This window comes from Leptonychotes weddellii, chromosome 9, assembly GCF_054177405.1.
Source record: "Leptonychotes weddellii isolate Sample4059 chromosome 9, ASM5417740v2, whole genome shotgun sequence".
Taxonomy (NCBI): Eukaryota; Metazoa; Chordata; class Mammalia; order Carnivora; family Phocidae; genus Leptonychotes; species Leptonychotes weddellii.
Genome location: NC_138377.1, coordinates 93,158,496 through 93,174,422, shown reverse-complemented (window position 1 = coordinate 93,174,422; position 15,927 = coordinate 93,158,496). Strand labels below are relative to the sequence as shown.

At 52.7% G+C, this 15,927-nt stretch overlaps 2 protein-coding genes across 2 annotated transcripts in view; one reads left to right on the top strand and one right to left on the bottom strand.

Annotated features, from left to right (window-relative positions):
* Nucleotides 1-15,927, bottom strand: part of LOC102731775 (estrogen receptor-like) — a 464,527-nt gene that overhangs the window by 77,568 nt on the left and 371,032 nt on the right. The window lies entirely within an intron of this gene.
* The window catches only part of OAZ2 (ornithine decarboxylase antizyme 2), a 68,931-nt gene that overhangs the window by 3,206 nt on the left and 49,798 nt on the right, over nt 1-15,927 (top strand). Inside the window, 4 exon segments of the mRNA XM_081829580.1 lie at nt 13,114-13,191; nt 13,784-13,822; nt 14,736-14,798; nt 15,343-15,493. Coding sequence (XP_081685706.1) covers nt 13,114-13,191; nt 13,784-13,822; nt 14,736-14,798; nt 15,343-15,493 — 331 coding nt within the window.

Below are 15,927 nucleotides of genomic sequence, written 5' to 3'. Positions count from 1 at the left end.
GAGCCGAAGGCAGACGCTTAACGACTGAGCCACCCAGGCACCCCTAGAGACTATGTCTTAACCCAGGTGGGGTTGGTACCGGGAGCTCCAGAAGGTAAGGCAATACCGCAGCACAGGGCAGGCTTGCCTCTGATGCTCCGGAGCCCCAGACAAGCATGCCTTACTGATTTGTAGGGCTGGCTAGAGAGTTACAGTGTTTCTGGGGAGGGGTACATGTGGTTTGAAAACACTCTATTTTTTAAAAGGAGACTTTAATCTCATGATACAAGGTAAAGCTAAGTTATAGGAATTATTCACTGGGGGTGGGGGGGCTGTGGCAGAGCTGAAGGGAAGGTAGTATTTGGAATCCTGAGTGGATGGAGTTCAGGTTTCTAAGAGTTAAAGAAGTTTTTTTTCCAGCCTAATGGTAAACTATAGAAAGGCAGGCATTAATGGCAGCCAGAGAAGCTACAGCTTGACCTGAGGGTCTTGACCCCTTGCTGCCCTCCCACCCCCACCTGTGCTTGTCCATTGCATCCAGTGTATCTGGGCCAACGTGGCTGCTTGCAGGCCTGGCACTGCTGGGTCCATCATGTGTCCTCTAGAGGTCTCTGAGGTACCAGCCAAGTCCCTGGCAGGATGGGCCAGGGTTAGCACTCTAGATGAAGGTGAAGGAATTCGGGGGTCCAGCGTGTAACTCGGCCACTTCCCTTTTCTCTGCCATCAAAAATCTTTGACAGAATCTGGGACATCTTGTTGCTCTCTATCTGTAAGTGGTTTTGTTTTTTGTTTTTTAATATGAGGGAAGGGAGGCGTCTATTCTTCTGGGCACTTACCTGGAGACAGGGCCCAGGCAGATAGGTCCTGGCAGATTCTATAGGCTGGGCCCCCTTCCTCCCTCGGGGTTGTTGCGGATGTGACTTCTCTACTCAAATAACCTAATAGAGAGGCTGTCCTAATAATAGTAAGCCCATGCCCAGTATTCGTGCCAGGCATTATTCTAAGTATCTCACCATTTTACCTCCTTGAACTTTCACAACAGCACTGTGAGTTGCTTAACGTTATTGTCATCACCATATTATGAATGAGGAATCTGAGACAGGTTAAATGACTTTCATGTAGGGGCACCTGGGTGGCTCAGTTGGTTCGGCGTCCACCTCAGGGTCGTGAGATCGAGCCCCACGTCAGCCTCCATGCTTGGCGTTCTCTCCTTCTCCCTCTGCCTTCACTCCCCACCCCCCCTGCCCACTTGCTCGCACCTCCTCTCTCTCTCAAATAAATAAACAAAATCTTGGAAAACTTTCATGTAGCTAGTAAGTAGATAAGATGGGGTTTGAACCCAGAGTTTGCCCTTAACCACACACTGTACCTGCTGTTCTGTTTTACATTAGGGTTTTTGGTGAGGGCTGGGGTGGTGGGGAGAAAAGGTCTTGCAACTAAAGTTTTTGAGGTCTGAGCTTTGGGTGGTGCTGCTCCTGGGTGGTGCTGCTCCAGGGTGGTTCCTGTTGGGCTGGGGGTATCCGAAGACTGGGTGATGGGAGCTGGAAGCCCTTGTAGGAGGAGTATTTTATCACATACTGTTTAGGATTGCCATCACGGGGTGATAAAACCAGACCGAGTCAGTTTTATTATTCAGTCTCTATAGGCAGTACATCCCCTTGTTGCCTGTACTGGGGCTTACTGCTTTCACTGCCCCCCACCCCTACCCACCACCCGCCTTGGTACCCTGCTGCTTTGGGCATCTTAACTAAAGAAATGGTACCCACTGTAAAGTGACTGCCTGTCATTTTGTGTGTGGGGGGGTCATTCTGTTGGGTCTCATCTCCTCCTTCCCTGCACATGGGCAGCCTGGCTAGCTTATCCCAGTAAGAACCAACTTCTAAATCCCATTCAGCATTTGGACATTCTGATTTCTTCTCATTCCTGTCTCCAGAGAGAGGGTGGTGAGTACTCGAAGTGAAGTCAAGACATGAAGTGTGGGATGCCTTGATTTTTGCTCTCATGCTCTCCACCCATTTATCCCAGTGGGCCTCCAGACAGTCCTGAGAGGGCAAAGAGTCCATCCTACCTACCCTGAGGGCTGGGCTCCTGGTCCGTGGGCCCCAGACTCTGCTGAGCTGTTGGTTTTGGATAGCAGTGACGTCTGGTAACTTGTTAGTTTCTCTGCCATCCCCTGACCATGGCTTCCTCAGAGGGGTCCTCGCACCCCTGGCAAAGCCATGAGGCAGTGGGGCAGAGCCCATCGCTGAACTTCAGAAACCGTGTTGCTGTGAGGCGGGAGCTATAGACACCCCACAAAGCTCTGTATTCTGGAACCCCATCTACTCCCTGCCCAGGGACAGCATGGCCTCCCTCTTTCTGCTGCTTCCCTATTCTATCCTTGGATGGAAAAAATATGGTTACCTCTGAGATGTGCCAAGGCTGACCGAAGAGTCAGCCTTTCCTGAAGAGTCTGCTGGTGGATCCATCTGTGCTGGGGGCCTCTGGAGGATAGCAGGGGCAGGGGCTGTATGTAGTGGGAGGGTCTGTCTAGGCCTATCTGCCATGGCCTTTAGTCGTTTATGGCCCACTGAGCAGAGGCTCTTGGCTGTCACAAGTCATCATGGCCGCCTGTATAGTTCTGAACAGGCCTGGGACTCCCGGGAAGAAGGGGTAGGACCTGACCTGGACAAGGCCATGGGATGAGTGTCTGGAGTACCTAGCTCCCTTTTGTGGTTAGCCACCCTCTCCCTCACCAAATGGGTCTTGGGCTTTTACTGGTGGAGGGGGTGTCAGGAGAGGTTACGGGAGTAGGACCTGACCGTTTTTTGAGAACGTTTGTTGAAATGGAAGAACTTCTGCCTAGACTGGTCCTCATTCTTGATGTATGGTGGTGGCCATATCCAGGCACAGCTTGGGATGTTTGTGACCAGGGAGCTCCAAACCAGAATGCAGACCCTTGAAGCAGCTTCCATTCGCAAACAGAGATCCCCTCCCAACAACAGGAGCATTATGTTAGGAAACATCTCTTACCAGGCTTCATCTGCTTCCTTCAGGTAGTGGGCAGGTGTGGTAGGCTCAGTGCTCTGTGTTCACAGTGGAATAACGTCAGGTGGTTAAGGGTTAGAGGTATTGGTTTCGGAGCTGGAGGAGGGCTATAAGGTTCCCCTAGGCTCACACTTTGATGCGTGGGTTGGTACGTGGCAGTGGTGACAGCTGCGACCCTTGCCAAGCACAGGAACGAGCAATGGATCTGTGTTGACGGACCACATGGCACCAGGAGGGACAGGGGAGGTGGATGGCACAGGAGGGAAGGAAGCCTTGCCCAGAAGGCCTCCCGGCTGGGGGCCCTGTGAGCCAGCCACTTGAGTCGCCTCTAAAAGACTTAGCCCCTGGCAGTGTCTGGAACCAAATGGAAAACAGTGCCCCGGCCATAGCACTGAGTCTGCACCATGCAATTCCTGCAGTTTGGTCTCCTTCCCTATAAATGAGGTGTAGGCTGTGCTCACAACATGCTTTTTGACCAAGTCTGTCCCCGAGATGTTTTGCCTTCTGTTCCTGGGGCTGGAAGTGGCCTGGAGCATGAGGTCAGAAGCCTTATTATTTAAAACTCTATTCATACCTAGCCCTGTCCCACCCTTTAGAGAACTTCTTACCACCCCAGCTTGGTTCCCCTGACCCCTGTTCATGCACAGTCTGGAAGTCTGGACTCTAGGACACATTGCAGGCTGTAGGGGAAGTGCCTCAGCTTGCCAGACGACTTGGATTTTACTGCTGGCTCTGCCCCTGGCTGTCCCAACACCTAATCCCTGAGCTGGTTCTTCATCTGTAAAATGGGCCAGTACCGCCAGTATGAAAGACCTGGAAACCACAGAGTGCTGCCCAGAGTGGGGCCTGAGAGCCAAACCCTGTGATTTGGGGCTGTAATTAGCAGGGTCAGGCAAAAGGCTGTAGAACACATCCAAAGCCTGGTGCTTCACACCAGGTCGGACTCACGGCATCGGAGGTGCCCTGGGTGCGGGGAAGCTGAGCAGCCCAGAGCTCCTCAGAGGGAGCATGGGAAGCACTGGGTTTCCGGGAGCCTGTGTCCCAATTCCCATCCACTGTCTGGCTGTATCTGCTTGCTCTTTTTCCCTGTGTCCTTGTTCAGCCCTTATAAGTCCTGCGTCTGCGGGCCGTGTCACCACATTCCATCCACCTCTCGTCAAGTGGCCCCACTCAGAGGGACTTCTTTCCCTCCTTCCCCCCCCGCCCCGGGGAGGGGTAAGAGCGACCTGCTGGTGCCAAGCCTCGGCCTGTGTGGGGGACTGTCCCGAGGTTTCTTTTTGGCAACCCCAACATTGCCCCAGCAGAGACCCCACCCAGACCCCCAGGGCCTGGCTGCTGACTTGCTGCTCTGTCACCCTCTCATTCTCTAGCCCCCTTTACACCACGCTCTTGGCCTTTTTCCGGGCAGATGGGGAGTGCTTAAGCCCTGAGCAGCTGGAGGGCAATGCCAAAGCCTTCTCCTGAGACCAGTCACCTTCTCCTGCTTCCTTGGTATCCTACAAGGTGGAGCGTGAAGGACCCTGAGGCTAGTACATCCTTCCTCTTTATAGTTGAAGCAGCAGAGGAAGGCCGCAGACACCTGCCTGGCTGGTGGCCAGGCTGGGGTACTACCCAGGCTCCCTGACAGTTTGGTTTGAGGTTCTTTTTCTTTTGTTTCCGTGTCTGATAGGCAGGTGCTTGGTGAACAGGAGGCTGAGCTCGAGTCCTCCAGTGTCTTCATTCTCAATGGGGTTTCTTCCCCTTGGAGAAGCCAGAGCAGAGCTGGGTATGATGATGGCTGGTGCAACCCTGAAAAGGACCTTTAGGGGGCGCCTGGGTGGCTCAGTCTGTTAAGTGACCTACTCTTGATTTCAGCTCAGGTCATGGTCTCAGGGTCGAGATCAAACCCCTCATCAGGCTCTGCACTCAGTGCAGAGTCTGCTTGTCCCTCTCCGTCCCCCTGCTTGCTCTCGCTCACTCTCTTTCAAATAAATAAATACATAAATATCTTTTTAAAAAGACAAAGGACCTTTAGTATCCTTTTTTTTTTTTTTTTAAGATTTTATTTATTTATTTGAGAGAGAGAGAGAACAAGAGACAGAGAGCAGGAGAGGGAGGAGGGTCAGAGGGAGGAGAAGCAGACTCCCCGCCGAGCAGGGAGCCCGATGCGGGACTCGATCCCAGGACTCCAGGATCATGACCTGAGCCGAAGGCAGACGCTTAACCATCTGAGCCACCCAGGCGCCCTTTTTTTTTTTAAAGATTTTATTTATTGGGGCACCTGGGTGGCTCAGTCATTAAGCGTCTGCCTTTGGCTCAAGTCATGATCTCAGGGTCCTGGGATCGAGCCCCACATCAGGCTCCCTGCTCCGTGGGAAGCCTGCTTCTCCCTCTCCCATTACCCCTGCCTGTGTTCTCTCTCTCACCGTGTCTCTCTCTGTCAAATAAATAAATAAAACCTTTAAAAAGAAAAAAAAGATTTTATTTATTTGAGAGAGAGAGCACGCAGAGGGAGAGTGAAAGAGACAAGCAGACTGCACTGAGTGTGGAGCCTGATGCGGGGCTCAGTCTCAGGACCCTGAGATCATGACCTGAGCCGAAGGCAGACACTTAACGGACTGAGCCACCCAGGTGCCCCAGGACCTTTAGTATCTTTGTATCAGGAAAGCCATAATCTGGACGTAGTGCAGGCTGCATTTCATAAACTCTCAGGGTCTGGCCAGTGGGGGTGGCGGTGGTGGGTGGGGTGGCCTGGGCTTCCGTTTGGACTCGGGGCATCTGGGGCCACATGTGCCTAGCTGCCCTCTCTGAGGCATGTGTGTGGCCCTGTTCCGGCCCCTGCCTGCAAGTCAGCAGGGCACAAGGCTGTTCCCACTTAGTGCTGGGAATCAGCAGTCTGTCTATCTGTCTTCCTTTGACTTTCCTGGAATTAATTCTGTTAAGGACTAACCATGGGATCATCCAGTAGAACACACCCCCCACTCCCCCACCCCCCCGCCCCAAATCAACTGTTTGCGAGGAGCTGTTTCTGCCTTCTTAGAGGCTAAAGGCCACTTGTTTTCAGGTTGCCCAAGGCTGACTTGACTGGGGGCTGAGTAAGTTGGTGTGTGAGATTGAGGTCTGCGAAGGAGCGTTGACTCACAGGCACCTGGGGACACAGGGGCTGCTTCTTGACATGCTGGTGATCAGGAGCAACTCACTGGACCCCTGGGCCTTGGTTCCCTCATCTAAAAATAAGGTTTCTTCCAGCTCAAATATTCTGTATTTCAGTTGCTTCAGAGGGCTGGGAGTCAGGGAAGGATGTGGGAGGGGCTTATGAGAGGCTTGTTTTTCCCTTTTTGGACTTCCCTCCTCCCCCCCCCCTTCCCTAAGTGGTGTTTTCCATCCAGATGACACCAGAGCTCACACTAAGCTGCGAGTAGGTGGGGATTCAAAGCAAGCCCATCACTTCAGTAGTTTGATGGAATGGACAGTTGAAATAGTTTTTCCTTTCCAGATTGAATTCCAACTTCCAGAGATGCTACAGGATTGCTGCAAAGAATCCATTTTCAAATGTCATTTTTATCTCTTTGGTAGGATGTATCTATTGCCCAAAGTCAGGTTTCCCTGGGTGTGTCCTTCTCGTGTCCCAGCCCTGTGAGGAGGGGATTTGCCTGGAAGGAAGGAGTCTGTCTCCTAGGGCAGAGTGTTCCTGGTGGACCCCAGGGTTTATTTCTGGGTGGGGTGGGGAAGAGGTCAGGGGTGGCCCTGATGTTTTCCTACCTCAGCATCCTTTGTGGAGAAAGGTCTGTCCTCTGGGTGGTTGGTCCTTGGAGATTACAAGGCTGGGGTTTAAAGGAAGGCAGTGGCTGTCCTTCAGAGTTAAAGGCTAAGAGGGTTTGATATCCATGAGCATTCCACTGTTTTTGAAAGCGGTGTTTACCCTTTCTGTCTCGTAATAAAAGCTGGGACTTAACGGAGCTTGTCCTCTCAGCCACAGTACCCTGCTGTGGCCCTTAACTGTGAAGTTGAACATTTAATGCTCGGTGTGAAGGGAGTCTTGCATCGAAAAGGTTGGGGCGAGTTGGAGCTACAGGGCCCTGAGTGTGTTGTCCTCTTTATTGGAGGAGGGTCCCCATTGACTGCTGCCCCCGTCCTGTGCCACGTGGAAGCTTTGCTCGGCTGTTTTCCTCTGTAGAGAATACCCATCCCCTCCTTATCCCCCAACAGCCCCCTTCCCTCAACTTCTATATGGCCTCCATGAGAGCTGGGTCCTCTGTGTGCCCTGGGGGGAGGAGGGAGACCTCTGAGCAGCCACTGTCCAGAGGGCTGGCCTGGGTTGGGGGCACTGAATGACAGGTCTGCCTGGGGGAGTGTCCAGGACCAAGAGAGACGTCCACCTGGACTGATAGAGGAGGAGTCCTGCCTAGTGGCCTTTCCCGCGGAGGTCTGGACTTGTTCTAAGGCTAATGCCTTGTGCGTCACTATCCCCTTGCTCCTGAAGCCTTTTGTTTGATTTCACTTTTTCTGAACATCTGTAAACAAATGTCAGTTTGTCTGAAGGAAGAACATCAGACACACAGATATGAATGAGGTGGTCAGAGTCCCTTCTTCCTGCTTCTCTTTAGAAGGTAGTCTTCCTCGTGCTGGGGAGGGCCACAGGGGGCCACAGAGGGAGAGAGACCTTCAGTATGAGGCCTGAAGGAAATAGCCAGGGACTCCAGGGAGTCTGTCATGTTGGGGTTAGAAAGTGGGCTGAGGGGCGCCTGGGTGGCTCAGTCGTTAAGCATCTGCCTTCGGCTCAGGTCATGATCCCGGGGTCCTGGGATCGAGCCCCGCATTGGGCTCCCTGCTCCACGGGAAGCCTGTTTCTCCCTCTCCCTCTGCTTGTGATCCTGCTCTCACTGTGTCTCTCTCTGTCAAATAAATAAATAAAATCTTAAAAAAAAAAAAAGTGGGCTGAGAGGCTCCCTCTAGGGGACATTCCCTCCACAGGGGCCTCAAGAATAATGCTGGGGGTGAGGGAGGCCGCTCAGAGATGCTCTTTTCTGCCCCTTGCCTGGAGCACTGGGAGCCAGCTCACAGGCCTTCTGTGGAGGAGGTGAGGGCTCTTTCCCCCCAGCACTGTAGGGTCCATAGTGAGGAGCTAGACAACCTCAGGAAGTCTGACCTCCAGTGATAGCCTGTGGCATGGACTTAAATGAGACTGGACCTCCTTGACCCTTTGCTCCCAGCAACTCATGGGAAGGTCAGGTAGCAGGACTTGCCTAAGGGAAGACCAGCCTCAGGAGCCCCCAAAGCCTCCTGGATGGGGCACACAGTTGTGCTAAAGGCCATTTGGTTCCTCTAGGCAGGCCTGGGGCTGGCTGGGACCTCCAGCAAGGTCAAGTCTGCTCCTGACCATTATGAAGGCTGCATAGCCATGTCTGCAGTGTCCTTTATGGGCACACCTCTGTGGCCAAGTTCCTTGTCCATGTCAACATGGTAATTCTAGCAGGTTCCACCGGAAGAGCTGTTCCTCAACATGTTTCTTCTTTCACTGACTTCTAAAGATTCTCCATACTTTCTCCGGTTCTCTCCTAATACTCTCCCTACCCTGTTCCAAACTTACCTTCCAACTGGACTGAGGATGTGGCTGTGGTCCAGCACTGTCCACCGGTACTTGCCATAAAGATGACCATCTTAGAAGGACTGTTGTTGCCTTCGACGTTTCAGGACAGGGGAGATAATCCCTTTTGTTGTCTGGATACTTCTGGAGAAAGGGTGAGTGTATGGAAGAAGGGCCCAGGCAACAAGGTTGGTGCCTTCTAGTAGCCTGGGATTGTGTGAACTACCCCTTCTGTTTTCTTCAAATACTTAAAAACGTTTTTGTGTTGAATTCCTGTACTGAACACAGAGTAGGCAGGACATGGGTGCTTTGGTTAATCTTTCTAGCTTGGCATCACCCCGCAGTTGGTGCCTGAATCCTTGTCTGTACCCAGCCTCTATCCTGAATGTTGCACCCTATTGCCATGAGGGTGGCGTCAGCGGTGGCATGGAAGGGGAGGGGTATCCAGTGCGAGTCTGGGACACAGGACTAGGAGGCAAGGCCTTGGAGAAGTCACTGTATGTTTCTGTCCCTGCCGTCCCCTAAAGGATCTGACTGTGCTGTCAGCTTGCTCTGTCACCTTCCTTTCCTGAGCCTCGGTTCCCTCATCTGCAGAGTGAGAGTGTTGAACTAGCTGGTCTCCATGGTGCCTTCCACCTTGGCCATTCCCTCCCTAGGGAAGAGGAACACTAAAGAATCCAATGACTACTTATGGTTGACTCACCTGCATTCCCAGCTCCGGACTGGCTTGGACCCAATCCAGGCTCACTGGGCAACTTTATAAATAAATGGCTCACGGTACCTGATAGGGGAGGTTTTTGTGTAGGTCAATGCTGTGATTACAGGAGCCCTAAGTGAAACAGCATTTCACTGAGCCTCTCCTATGTGCTGGGCATAGAGGAAAGTGAGCTCTTCATCCTGGAGGTAGATGGTATCTGCGTTGTACAGACGAAGGAACTGAGATCTGGAGAGATGAAACCACTTCCCCGAGCCAGGCATAAAGCTGGGATGCAGACTCTGGTGTAACCAACGAGAGCCTGCTCTCTCCCCCATGTATCGTGTCACTGTGCCCTGCTGGGCCACATCTGTGCCTGGTGGGAGTCTTTCATTTAAACGGACTGAGGTGCACAGAAATGGGGTGGGAGAGGTGGGTAGTTTAAATGCAGAGGCCTGACTCTAGGCACGGTTGAGGGATAGGAAAGTTTTGAGCCTTGGCTCCTGTCTCTGGGCTTTTATAGAGTCCAGGTGGAGGGGGTAAGTTTAGACTGTGGGAACAATAGAAGGCAGGGCGTCCTGGCCACATAAGACTTAAGAGGAAGGAAGGGGGAATGAGGAAACAGAGAGACCCGAAAGATGAGTGCCCTTCAGTTAGGGAATGAGGAAGGGGTGCGCTGAGGGGCAGCAGGAGCAGCTGCCTTGAGACAAGCCTGTGGGGGCGCTTGTCGGGTGGGGGGCAGGACCGGATAGAGTTGGAAGCGGGAGGGGGATTGGTCTCTGCAGCCTCTTGTCCTCTCCACATGTAGCTGAGCAGCCGGCTAGGCTTACACTTCCTTCCACCTGTGGTTCCTTCTTGCTCTGCCCCCATCACCCCAGCATCCTAAACAAGCGCCTGGGGGACGGGGCTGCCTACCTAACTGACACAGGCAGCTCTTTCCCCACCCATGGGGCTAACGAGGCCACCTCCGTGCCACTCCCTCTGTCCCCACAGCAAGATGGATTCCTGGTGGCACAGATGGCTAAGTCAGGGTGCCTGGGTCTTACCCAGCTTGGCTCCCTTGTGAGCTAAGCTGTATGAGCCCTTTCTGGGCCTCAGTTTCCCTATCTGCACAAGGGGATAGGCAGAGGGCACATCATCTGCCGGCGAGACTAGGATCAAGTAAGGACCAAGGAGAGTATTCAGGTTAAGCTTCCTGTGACCTGGCGGATGGGGACCCACCACCTGATCCATAACTGCCTGACCTCAGCTTGTTTCCTGAGACAGGACGGTAGCCAGATTGTAGCATTTTGGACACTGTAGAACCTAAAAGATGGAAACAGGGGAAAAGGGTCGTCTGGCCCAGAGGGAAGGCTGGAAACAAGGATCCGAGCTGGGAATGAGGGAAAGCTCCCCCATACTCACCCTCAACCCCACCCCCAGCCCAAGCAGGAAATTTTGTGCTGAGAACTTGCTATTTAAGGGAGCCTCTGGGGAGGTCTGGCCAGAAAGGAGCCATTTGAGGAAGGGTTTAAAATTAGCCTGGGTGAAATGGGTGGCCCCTGGGGAGAACTGAGGCAGAGGTTTCTGTGGGGCCGCTCTGGCTCCATGTCTTGGACCAAAACCACATCCCTGGGAGGAGGGAGTAGTACTGATCCAGGTCCATCCAGCACGGCCCTGGCTGGGCTTGCACACTTTCAGTCCATCTTTGGGGAGTGGGCTGGGTGCCCAAGTCCTGGCACCCAAAAGCAGCCTGGACGAGTAGTCAGAAGACCTGGGTTTTGAGTCCCAGGTCTTCTGCCTTTTAAGAACAAGCCGTGTGACCTGAGCATATCACTTCTGTTTGAGGGCTTACATGTAAATTAAAGGCCCTCTAATCAAAGGGCGGAGGGGTGTAGAGGACCGTTGTTCTTTGGAGTCCAGGAGCTGGGTTCACTCTGCCAGGAGCTTGGGCTGTCCAGTTCTTCCCAGGTTCCTCTGGAAACAGGGCCATGCCCGAGAGCTGCGTACACAGGGAAGTGAAATGTGCAGAATCCTCACCCCGTGCCTGGAAGCAGAGGCGTGTCTGGGGAGGGAGAGGCATGGCCAGAGGGGGAAGATGCATCCTGAATTGCGAGGGATTCTGCCTGGTATGCTCCTTGGTAAAAACCTATGTGAGAGAAGAAGTTTGTCCTCACCCATTCTTTATCAGCCGTGGGCTGGGAGCCATTCTTGGTGTGGGCGGGATTGGTGACACTGGTTACCAGCAGCTGTCAGGGCTGGTTTCCTTTGCCATTCCTGGCTCTGTTGTTGAGGTCTGGGTATTCATTGGGGGTGTGTCTGTCTGTCTGTCTGTGTGCCTGCCTGCCTGCATTGGGTGTAACTTAGCCTGGCTGCTCAGGTTCTTGATTCAAGCCATTGGAAGGGCTGTTGCCTGGGTTCAGGAGGCCATCACTGGAGCATGGAGGAAATTCTTTGGTGCCTCTGGAGAAGGGTATGTGGCCACTGTAGGGCATCTAAATGCCGTCAGGAATGGCCGCATGGGGGGTGGGGGTGGCTGAGGCACGTGAGCTTTTTCTTATACCAGCAGGGATGAGTTGGGAAGACTTACGCTTGGCTCGATGGTATGAGATGCAACTTTTTTTTTTTTTTAAGAGTTTTTTTTTTTTTTTAAGATTTCATTTATTTAATCATGAGAGAGAGAGTGGCAGAGGGAGAAGCAGGCTCCCCAAGAAGCAGGGAGCCTGATGCAGGACTCAATCCCAGGACCCTGAGACCATGACCTGAGCCGAAGGCAGATGCTTAACCAACTGAGCCACCCCAGGTGCCCTGAGATGCAACTTTTTGAAATCAGGAGTCAAGTATATAGGGAAGCTCTATTCATTTGGGTTTTTCATGCCTCAGCCACAGTTTTAATATGTATTTTTAATGGACCTAAACAATGGAAAATCCTCCCTCCCCGTTCTAATTATTGGCCGATCTGGCCTTGCTACTTGAGCGTCTGGTACCAGCAACATGTCACCAAGAGTGGTGCTGTCGAGTGCCTGCCAGCCCTCTCAGGGACCTCACCCCCGGTTCAGGAGGTCAGGTTTGGTCAGAGTCACAGGATGGACGTCTGGTGTCTAGATCTGGCTCTGTCACCAACTTGTAACCATGTTGAGGGCAAGGCTCGTAACTTACAGCACCATCTGCCTCACTTGAAGCTGGCAAGATCCTACTCATTCTTGAAAACCCAGCGTAACTTTCCCTCTCTGACTCCTTAGCCAGGTCCCTTATTCAGTAAATGTTTAATACAGCCCCATGCTAAGAACGGGGCATAGAGGCAAGAATACAACATAGTCCCTGCCATTGAAGAACCTCCATCTAGTGTAGGAAGCACTAGGAGACGGATGTGAGCATGCCAGGCCCTCCGTTGAAATCACTACAGGGTGTAGCGTGACCTAAGACTTAGGATCCGTTTACATCCTTGCGTCTTCTCTAGACCAGGCAGGGCCTCTCAACCAGGGGTCCGTCGGTATCTTCTGAAAACTGTATACATTTTGACTTGTCTAATGTTGGGGGTAAGATACCCTAGCTTTCTTGAAGTCTCAGGGATCCTTGATCTGTGTGCTTATCACATAGGGCTCTCTCCTCCGGGCGCTGTTGGGTCTGTGTACAGAGGTGCTCAGCAGGTGCTTGTTGAATCACCTGTGGGATGAACGCAGAGAAAGCAAAGTGCACAGAAAGGGCTTTGAAAAGTGAAATGCTGTGAAACTCCCGAGTATTCGTTTGTCTCGGCCTCCAAAGGAAGCCCAGGATATTCGGAATTCCTCTTTCCCCTCTGGAAGGATTCCAGTTCCTTCCTGAAGGAAGAGCCATTATCCCTGTCTACTGTGGTCTCTGTCCCCAGGTCCGGACACTGTTCGTCAGTGGCCTCCCTGTGGACATTAAACCCAGAGAACTCTACCTGCTCTTCCGACCGTTCAAGGTGAGTCTGGACCCAGCCACCCGTGGGCAGAGCCTAGGCCGGAGCAGAAGCAGCAGGAATGACTCTGACCTGGATAGGGCAGCAGGAAAGACAAAGGGCAGCGTATCAGAAATGGTGATCGCAGACCTGGCTTCCTGTCCTGGTTCTGCTCATTCACGTGTCGCCCTCCGCCGATTGCTTAGCCCTTTCTGAGCCTCTCTTTCCTCATCTGTAAAGTGGAAACAAGAGAGAATCTGAGTTGACTTGGCCATATAAGGAATCTTTGTGATTCAGTGTAGACTTTTCAGTTTAAGTTTTGAGAAAACTTTACAAGGTAGGGTCTGTCCTTCCAGATGACAAGTTAGCGGAGCAAGCGGGAATTTATGCATGAAATGATGAATGATGCCGCATGATGCCCGCCCCGCGTGCTAGACCATGTGATAGGGAACACAAGGGCAGAGGGCGCACATCAGTGGTGGAGGTCAGGGTGGTGGATGTTGGGGGAGGGTGGGAGAGTGTGAGAATGGTGCTGCTGGGAGCTGGAGGAGGGGGACTAGGATAGTGCAACAAAGGCTTCTGACCTTCCCCGTGATGACCACCTCTCTCTCTGCAGGGCTATGAAGGGTCCCTGATCAAGCTCACATCGAGACAGGTAATTTCTCTCCAAAGTTTTTTTTCCTCCCAGCCCAGACCGACTGCTAAACTTGGACCTGAGCCTGCTGCCTTTTTCCTCATCTTGAGGCATCTGGCAGCTGAGACCTGCTCCCTCTCATCCCGTTTCTGTGCTGGGCTGGTGTAAGAGCGGCCTCCACAGCTCCCCTGTCCTTAACCAGTCAGCTCCTGGGACTCCCCCTCTGGCTTTTGAGAAGCCACAGTTTGGCCCCAGGGCTGAAGAGCACAGATGTGGTGGCTGTGCTCTGGCTCGTGATGGCCCTGTGGCGGCCATTTGGGGTCTGGAGTGAACTTGCCAGAATGCAGTTGGAGAAGTTTTCAACCTGTTGCCCCTTGATTGAACCTGGAGCCTTCTCATGTCCTTGATACATTGGTATCCCCTTTCTTGCTGGGGAAAACACTGGAACTTTCTCTTAATTACCTGCATGCATTTATTTTTATTTTTATTTTTTTGCTTAAAGATTTTATTTGACAGAGAGACAGCCAGAGAGAGAACACAAGCAGGGGGAGTGGGAGAGGGAGAAGCAGGCTTCCTGCGGAGCAGGGAGCCCAATGCGGGGCTTGATCCCAGGACCCCGGGATCGTGACCTGAGCCGAACGCAGACGCTTAACCATGTGAGCCGCCCAGGCGCCCCGACCTGCATGCATTAAAAAAAAAAAAAAAAAAAAAAGATTTACCGAGAGGGTAATGTTTAACGTGTTGAGAGAAAGCTCCGTTGATACCCTTTCCTGCAATTGGAACCTGGATGGGAGACTTCTGGTGCATGAGAAACTTCTCCTGTTGCAGCTAAACATAGGGAAGATATAGGCAAGAAGCTGTTTTTTGTTTTATTTTTGAGGGGAAGGTGGAATGTTGGGAGACATGCAAGGGTGTTCTCTCCTTTCCCTTCCAGCCTGTTGGTTTTGTGATCTTTGACAGCCGAGCAGGAGCAGAAGCGGCCAAGAATGCGCTGAACGTGAGTAGACAAGGTTTTCCCCAACCCACAGACCTCGAGGCAACGAGTATTCCTGTCCTGCCTCCTGCAAACCTTGCCCCACTCCATGCCCCCCCAAGAAAGGGCCTGCACATGTGCCTGATTTCCCAGCCATTCCGAGGCCAGGTCCCTGGCTCTACTGTCTGGGTCAAATGCCACTACTCACAAGGTCCAAGCAGTCTGTCCTCTGTCTTGTCCTCTGCATGGGTGAGGCTTTTAGGCAAGATCATTTTTTTGTTTTTGTTTTTTTCAGATTCATTTATTTGAGAGAGAGCACAAGCAGGGGGAGGGCCAGAGGGAGAGGAGACAAGCAGATTGCCCGCAGAGCAGGGAGCCCAACTCAGGGCTTGGTCCCAGGACGCTGAGATCACAACCTGAGCCGAAATCAAGAGTCATTCGCTCAACTGACCATGCCATGCAGGTGCCCCCTAGGCGAGCTCTTTTCTGGGGCCCCTCTGTACCCATTGCAGTGGACAGTCTGGGTCCTACAAAGTCTTTTCCTTCCTTTCCTTCCCTTCTCTTGTAGGGTATTCGCTTTGATCCTGAGAACCCGCAGACCCTGAGGCTAGAGTTTGCCAAAGCCAACACCAAGATGGCCAAGAACAAGCTAATGGCTACACCTAATCCCACCAACGCTCACCCTGCCCTAGGAGCACACTTCATCGCACGGGACCCCTGTGAGTGGTGCTCAGAGCTGTCGTCTGTTGTCTGCTGTCCTTTTACTTGGCCCAAGCTGGGGACCTGGGCAGAGTTGCATACGGAGGGAAGACATCAAGATTGTCCTTGAGGGAATCAGTCCTTGCCAGGAGGCTTCTTCTGTCCACAGCCACCTCTCTCTAGGGTTCCTTCCACCCCTGCAGCCTTTGCTGGACTGCAGACGGACTGAGCTCCTGAGCTGTCCGTATCACCCAGCTCCCCTGAAGCCTTCTCTGAGTTCTCTTGGTTGAGACAGGCAGGGGCCTATCCGAGGGCTTCTTGAAGCAGAGAGAATGCTCACCATGCCAGGTCAAGTTAACAGGGCTTGTTTCCTTGGTCTTGGGGTCCTTGAGGGAAGTCTGGCCTCAGCAGGGAGCTTACGCTTCAACCACTGTGATAGGTCCCCTTCTCTCTT